Source organism: Teleopsis dalmanni, chromosome 2 (assembly GCF_002237135.1).
Source record: "Teleopsis dalmanni isolate 2A chromosome 2, ASM223713v2, whole genome shotgun sequence".
In the NCBI taxonomy this organism is placed as follows: Eukaryota; Metazoa; Arthropoda; class Insecta; order Diptera; family Diopsidae; genus Teleopsis; species Teleopsis dalmanni.
This window is the reverse complement of record NC_051847.1, coordinates 243,139,546-243,148,002: the sequence shown is the minus strand read 5'-3', so window position 1 is coordinate 243,148,002 and position 8,457 is coordinate 243,139,546. Positions and strand designations below refer to the sequence as shown.

General features: G+C 27.0%; 1 protein-coding gene and 2 non-coding genes across 4 annotated transcripts; 1 reads left to right on the top strand and 2 right to left on the bottom strand.

Moving 5' to 3' along the window:
• The first annotated feature begins 1,727 nt into the window (after positions 1 to 1,727).
• Positions 1,728 to 7,894, top strand: LOC119684077 (carotenoid isomerooxygenase-like). Of its 2 annotated transcripts, none has more exons than XM_038098027.1 (7): positions 1,728 to 1,769; positions 2,082 to 2,482; positions 2,556 to 2,663; positions 6,316 to 6,569; positions 6,635 to 7,375; positions 7,445 to 7,506; positions 7,570 to 7,894. In XM_038098027.1, the coding sequence occupies exons 1-7, from the start codon at positions 1,761 to 1,763 to the stop codon at positions 7,843 to 7,845; spliced, it is 1,851 nt and encodes a 616-aa protein (XP_037953955.1). In that variant the 5' UTR covers positions 1,728 to 1,760; the 3' UTR covers positions 7,846 to 7,894. The 2 variants fall into 2 exon arrangements, with proteins under 2 accessions (XP_037953955.1, XP_037953954.1); XM_038098026.1 differs by lacking the exon at positions 1,728 to 1,769 and adding an exon at positions 1,878 to 2,004.
• Positions 4,040 to 4,111, bottom strand: Trnap-agg. The gene has a single exon. It is a non-coding gene; the product is annotated as a tRNA-Pro (tRNA).
• On the bottom strand, positions 5,807 to 5,878 carry Trnap-agg. The gene has a single exon. It is a non-coding gene; the product is annotated as a tRNA-Pro (tRNA).
• Positions 7,895 to 8,457: the final 563 nt, after the last annotated feature.

Sequence of the window (8,457 nt, the reverse complement as noted above, 5' to 3'; positions counted from 1 at the left end):
TGACTTATATTCGTAAGGTAAGGTATATGTGACAGCATATCTTGAGAGCGGTTCATTAATGCCCGAGACTTGGTACCCATTGTGATATTATAATTTCACAATGTGAAACTGAGCATTGTGATACCAAAGATTATATATATTAAATTTAATTTTAACGTCAGTTATGATGGTTGTAACTATTTTACTTACTGGAAAGTATTGTATTTTATAGAGAGGTTTCAACCAGTAGTGAATTGCAACAACAAAATTTGTATTTATTTTTTATTAATAAAATTTTTGAATTATTTGAATATATATATATACGCATATTTGGTGGATAAGTGTGATACCTGTATTATTTTTGATTTGCGATGTTAAAATATACTGTACTTATAGCCATTTTTACTGAACCTGAAGAGACTCCCAAATCAGATATATTTTAACTAAATTAGAATGCGGTGTGCCACTTTTGACTAAATGGTCGGTTTTAGACTTGTCAGGACATAGTAAGTAATGAATTATTTTTTCGGAGCCCCATCATGACATAACAACTTCTACAAAAGTCTTTACTAAGATTATTTAACTTTGTGTATACTTTTCAAGTAATGACTTATTATGTTTAGAAAAGTTCAAGCAAACATTGTCTCTTCCACTTATTTCCTGTGCTGTCTTGTTCTTAATGCTAAAGTGCTCTAGGTTACAAGGCTATTTTATAGGTATTTGTTATTGGCGTTTTGCGATTTAGGTACTTATTTATACTAAAAATTATGTAGCTAAAAAAAGGTTGTAAAGGGTAGCGTCGTTTTTGATTAAATTAGGTCGCAGTATCTTTATTTGCCTACAGGCTTCGAATTTTTCAGAACGGCTCAGGCTCTGTCGTTAAAAGATCTAGATCACCATATAAACTTTATATTATCTCTATTATTGCAAGTAATTCAATGTCTCTGAGAATAAAAATATCACTATACAATTTCGTATTACACCTTACATTATAATGGTGGGGTAGTTAAAAGCTATAAGTTCTAAAGTTGTTAAAGTAATGAGGGCTGTTTGTTAAGTTTGTGATAAGTAAAGGAACACGTTGAATTTTTGATAATTTAGTCTAATGTCTTTTAATAATTTGGGTTTCGGATATAGTCTTATTATCGTAGTACTTCGCACATTGGGAGCTTGTACCTTCTTTGTATTTAATATTCTCTATACTAGTGCAGTTATCAACAATTTATCTAACAGCTCTTGAGAATTATAATTATATAAAAATATTTATATGTAGTATCTACTTTTAAAATGGTTTCCATTATTATTAAATATCATATAAAAATATAAAAAGGGAATATTTTTTTCAGTGTATTTATTATTTTCCTGAAAGTAACGAAAACATAACTGACCTTGCATTTACTAGAAGGAAGGAAAAAATCTCCTGTGAGACCCAACACTTGCTGCTGCACTTGAAAATGTTGTGCGCCATATAAGATATACACTTTCCGGCTTTTGGAAAATGTGGGAGAAGTAAAGAAAGTAAAAATATTTTACTTTCTTTTTGTGTACTGAACTGTGAGAAGAAATTTTGTATTGAGCGACTATGTATGTATGGTTAATCTAAGCGGATAATTCCTACTTATGTGCGCGTTGTATTTCAAAGCTCGCACACGACTGCAGCTAATCCTTGTTGGAATTCCAATGTTAAGTTTTTCGATAAAGGTTAAAATATTAGCTAATTTATAAATAATACTATATTCACTGTGAAATTGTTGAAAGAATGTAAAAATCAATTGCGTTCAATGAATGAAGTAAGTTTCTCCGTTGTGGTTATTGTATTTTTAGGTTGGCCTTGCATTAAAGGTTCATATTTTGTACATATGTATGTATATATCTTTTACAATAGATTTTTAACAAACAATATTAATGTTTTTATTTGGGGCAGTAATTTGTTGTTTAGTCGTCGGTGCGATTATTTACCTTTCAAAGTCGAAATATCTATGCACTTGGTTATATTTAAATTATGTTCCCAATGACGTAAAAAAGGTGCTACAATAATTTATAAATAGAATAAAATGTAAAGAACTTCCTAAATCTATATTATTTTTTATTTTCAATTACAGATAAAATATAATCCAAAGACACATGATCCAGAATCAAAGCGTATCGATGGCGGAGGCTGTTGTTATCCAAATTGTGCCTCAGATGTTTGGCTGCGTTCATGTGAACGCGAAATTATTGAACCGATTGAGGGACATGTCGACGGACACATACCAAAATGGTTAAATGGCAGTTTACTACGTAATGGACCGGGTAATTGGAAAGTTGGAGATATGAGCTTTCAGCATTTATTTGATTGCTCAGCGTTGTTGCATCGTTTTGCTATTAAAAATGGTCATGTTACTTACCAGAATCGTTTTATACAAACAGAAACATTGAAGAAAAATTCGACTGCTCAACGTATTGTTGTGACGGGATTTGGAACAGCTTCTGTACCGGATCCATGTCATTCGATATTTGATAAGTAATTTACTATTCGTTTGTGTTATTTAAATAATTCTTAATATTTTTACTATTTTACTATTTTTACTAAACAGAGTATCAGCAATTTTTCGACCAGATAGTGCATCCGATAATACTATGATTTCTATATATCCATTTGGTGATGAATATTATACGTTTACAGAAGCTCCAATTATACACAGGTAAGATTGTTTTGTTTATTTATTAGACAAGCCTGCGGTAAACTACACGTAGACCACCTATGGGTCCATTGTATTAATCTGGAAGACTTGTTTTAAGGCTCTTCCTTTTTTAATGATTTGTTCCTTAGTGACATAAATTTCTAGTAGCTCTATGGGGTTTTCAAAAAATGGTTATCTAAGAATTGTAGCCTTTCAACTTGTTAGGACTAGACATCTGCGTAATAGATAAGAGCTTCTTTTCTTTTTCGTTATCTTCTCGGCTAGTACTCTAAGTGCATGACTGGCTTTTGACAATGACCGATTACAAGGGATATGCTTGGGGAGTGCTCGGCACTAATGCACAAGCGGAAGAAACACCTAGGAGGGTATTTCATGGACCATAAAAATTCAAGACTAGGAAAGGTTGCCTTTATACTGTCTTTCATTAAAGAAATCGGATTTGGAGAAACCATCTAACCTGAGTAAGGGGAACAATATATCTCTTAGGTCGCAGTGTACAATCTCTTCTTTTAATAATAATAATAAGGGATATAATGTTGGCGATATATTCAGTCGCTTTATAGCATCAATGCAGAAATCGTTTATTTGTCTCTTTCTTATTCACATTTTTTAATAAAATTTCTATTTATAGCTGCTCGAAGAGCAAAAATGCAGTGTAAATGCACATTTAAGACTTCTTAGCGTAGGCAACCTTAAGTTTGTCGAGTGAATAACATATAATATAGATTTTTGTTTAAAAAATTAGGTAGAAAAATAGATAAAAATTTAAAGTCAGAATATTTTTCATAGACATGTTTCTTATTACGGGCGGGGTTAAAAACTGTTAACTCAGTTTCGTTCTACTGATCTGTAGAAAAGCCGGGCAATCAAAAAGTTTCATATATGCGTAACAAAAGCATTTTCTAAGACTATTCCTTGAAAGTAGTAGAGCTAATATACTTCATATAGGTACATTTTCATTCACATTTTACTTCATAGATATCTTTCACTTTAGAAATACTATAGTTATACTTCACTTATAGGTTTTTCTTCACAGATGCTTTTTACTTTACAAAAAGATTTTTTTTCACAAAAAGATTATTTTTACAAAAAGATTTTTCTTTACAAAAAGAGTTTTTTTACAAAAAGATTTTTTTTACAAAAAGATTTTTTTTACAAAAAGAGTTTTCTTTGCGAATAGACTTCGCTTTAGAGATAGATTTTTCTACACAAATAGATATTTCTTCACATAATTAATAAACAATGGTCTTAATATCACATATGTTATTTTTAATTCGTAAATTATTAATTCAATTAATTAGAGCTATAAAATATTAAAAAAATAAAATTAAATAAATAAAATTAAAAAAATAAAATTAAAAAAAAAATTTGGACTTGGGCTCGTCCGGGATTTGAACCCGGGACCTCCCGCACCCTAAGCGGAAATCATACCCCTAGACCAACGAGCCAGTTGGAATGTGCGTGTCCAATATAAATGTAGTGTTTGGAAAGCACCAGTAAAGTAAAGATATATATCCAATATGTATGTGTGGAGTTGCCAACACACTGTAAAAAATCACTAACACTGTTATAGCTTATAGATTATTTTAAATGAGTGTATATTTAAAAATTAACGTCATATAAATTTAATTAAAATTGAGACATATGCCAATTAATTTTATAAGATATTTATTTATATATATGTATTGTTATATTGTTTTTATTAATTTTTGTGGTACTCTGTATAATTTTTGTGAGTGTTGTAGAAAATATCTATTCGGTGATATAATAAAATATATCATACTTATGAACAAGTAAAAATATGCAAGTAGAAAAAAATAAAAATATAATTAAATAATTAGTTGAACTTCATTTATAAATGATTAAAAATGTTATATATATATATTTGAAGAAAATTATAAGATAAAACTAAGCTATAAATATTTGTTGAGATTTTATTATTCATTTACTATTTATTGATTTTCGATTTATTTATTATTTATCGATTTAAAACTTAATGATTTACTATTTATTTATTATTTATTTATCATTTGTTTATTATTTATTTATCATTTGTTTATTATTTATTTATTATTTATTTATCATTTATTTATTACTTATTTATAATTCATTCATAATTTAGTCATTATTAATTTATTATTTATTTGTCATTTATTTATTATTTATTTATTATTTATTTATCATTTGTTTATTATTTATTTATCATTTATTTATTACTTATTTATAATATATTCATAACTTATCCATTATTTATTTATTATTTATTTATCATTTATTTATTATTTTTTTATTATTGAGTTATTATTTATTTATTATTTATTTATAATATACTTATAAATTACTTATTGTTTATTTAATATTTATTTATTATTAGTTTATTAATTATTTATTAGTTACATATCATTTAATTATTTTAATTTATTATAGACTTTCTATTTGTTTCTTATATATTGATTCACTATTTATTCATTATTTATTACACATTTTTCATTTATTTATTTATTACATATTTTTCATTTAGTTATTTATTACAAATTTTTAATTATTTTTTATTTATTAGTTTTTTTATTTATTATTTTTTTTTATTTATTATTTTTTTTTATTTATTATTTTTTTTTATTTATTATTTTTTTTATTTATTGTTTTTTTTATATATATTATTTTTTTATTTATTTATTATTTTTTATATATACTATTTTTTTATTTATTTTATTTTTTTTTATTTATTATTATTTTTATTTATTATTTTTTTTATTTATTATTTTTTTTTATTTATATTTTTATTTATTTATTTTTTTTATTTATTTGTTTTTATATATTTTTATTTATTTGTTTTTATATATTTTTATTTATTTTTTTTATTTATTTTTTTTATTTAATTCTTTTATTTAATTCTTTTTTATTTATTTTTAATATAATTATAGATTTATTTAAAAATATAAAACATAATAATTTGAAGCTGTTTTGTATGAACAGATATATCTAACAAATTTTTGTTCATTTCCCGACTACACTGGTTTTCACAATAAATCTATACTGTTCATATGATTGGAATAGTCACTGGGACTTTATCGACTTACATTTAGGCAGAGGATGTATACTATGTAAAATAAATTGTAAATTACAAAAAAAAATTGTGACTTGGGCTCGTCCGGGATTTGAACCCGGGACCTCCCGCACCCTAAGCGGAAATCATACCCCTAGACCAACGAGCCAGTGTTTGTACGCGATTCAAAATGTGTATTTAAGTGTTCAATAAAATAAAAAGTTATTAATGGATTTATTTGTAGTTTAGAGTTTTTTGATTGTTTTGGGGCCAAGTTACATTAGAAGTACTCCAGCTTTATTGACACATCGCTGTTTATATTTAATTATATACAATATAGTATATTAACTCATTACTATTGTCAATAGTTTAAAATAGTGAGAACAATTTGAAAGTTTATTTTAGATTAAGTCTATTTTATGTTGTGTTTAGACTACTTAACTTAACTCGGTAAAGTAATATGTGTCATTATTCATTCAAAATCCACACCAAAGCTATATGAATCCATATAAAAATATTCTAAAGAGGTTTAATTAGACGTAGTGTAAGCTTAGTATTAGACAATTGACATTAGCTTTAATAAATAATATCTCTTTTTATTTTCAGAGTAAATCCTCGGACATTGGCAACTGAAGCACGGGTATGTGTAAGCGATTTTGTTGGTGTTATAAATCATACATCTCATCCACATGTTTTACCAAATGGTACAGTTTATAATTTGGGTATGGCCGCTTCTAGATCAGGACCAACATACAATATAATTTGCTTTCCACACGGTGAAAGTATGTTTGAAGATGTTTATGTAGTGGGGAGTGTGCCATGTCGTTGGAAACTACATCCTGGTTATATGCATACATTTGGTAAGATTTCTAACTTCATTATTAAATGCTTATATAATTACCAATGTAATTTCTCTTAATTTCAGGTATAACCGAAAATTATTTCGTAATCGTAGAACAACCCCTTTCCATATCATTAACAGAATTTGTTAAGGCTCAAATCTACAATCAAAATTTATGTTCATGTTTAAAGTGGTTTGAAAATAAACCGACATTATTCCATCTAATGGAACGTAAAACTGGTAAAGTTCGTTACACTTTCCATTCGGAGGCATTCTTTTATTTACATATCGTGAATCAATATGAGGAGGATAATCATGTGGTTATCGACATATGTTGTTACAAAGATCCTGAGATGATAAATTGCATGTATTTGGAATCCATTATGAATATGCAAACAAATCCTAATTATGCATCTTTGTTCCGTGGTCGTCCCTTACGTTTTGTATTGCCATTAGGTAGTAATATAGATGTTCCTACTACTGAACGTTGTGGTAGTAGAAAAAAGCTTGTGAAATCTTTTTCTCTCTCTGGAATTAGTGCACGTTTACAGCAACCTAAACTGAAACATTCAGAATCTCAACATGAGGATGTTACTTACATAGCCACAAATAGAAAAGAACAAATACAAATTGGTGGTTTAAGTGAACAAAATTTGTCAAATGAATCCAAACAAATTAATTACGAAAAACTCGTTAATTTGGTTACACTCAAAACTACGAAAGCAGAGGCCTATCAAATGTCAGATCGTACTATCTTTGTACGACCAGAGTTGTTGTGTGATTTAGGTTGTGAAACTCCACGTATTAATTATGAGAGATTTTTAGGTAAATCTATTTAAATAATTCACAAATTGATATGATATTAATATATATATAATATTTTACTATTTGTAGGTAAAAAATATCGTTACTTTTATGCTATTAGTTCCGATGTAGATGCCGACAATCCTGGAACGGTATGCTAAATATTATGTTGTTTGAATGTTGATTAATCTTTTTAAATTTTCTTTTTTATATAGCTTATAAAGGTAGATCTATTTAATAAAACTTGTCAAACATGGTGCGAAAACAATTGTTATCCTAGTGAACCGGTATTTGTGGCAGCCCCCAACGCACAATTTGAGGATGATGGCGTCGTGCTAGCTTCAATGGTTTGGGGTGGCTTAAAAGATAATTATGTAGGACTATTAGTGCTATGTGCCAGAACGTGGACTGAATTGGGTCGTTGTGAGTTTCATGCAGATGGTCCGGTACCTAAATGTTTGCATGGTTGGTTTGCCAAGGATATTGTTTAAAGTAGTAGTTTTATTTTATACAAAATAATATGTATTTGTTATAATAGTTATTTTTTCTAAATTATCTTACTAAAAGTAATACAAATAAAACTATATAAATATAGTAACAAATGTATATACTTGTTATTATAGTTTTTTAAAATAAGTATTTTAAAATTGTAATAATTTTTTATTTTTTTAATATATTAAAATATATAATATAATTAAAAGAATATATAAAATTTATAAATTAAAATTTTAAGTTAACAACATTGTAAATAAATTCATCCCATTTCTTTTTAAATACTCGATTGATTTTACGACGCTCCTCTGATGTTAATACTGAATACCTATAGATAAGATAATATTTTAACATTTTTCTATTAAATTATAAATTAAATTATTGTTACTTTATAGAATTAAGTGCCAATTGTTTCAGAAATCTTAAATCAGCTTCAGCTGGTGCTAAAGACATAAATGCATAATAGAAGTCATAACTTAAGCCTTTAGCATTCCAAACGCCTGGATAATCGGCTGAAATAATGATAGGAAAATTTTCTGAAATTAGAAATGCGGCAGGATGATTCCTTAAATCCCATACGTAACCCATTATTTGATTCGCTAATGGATTAA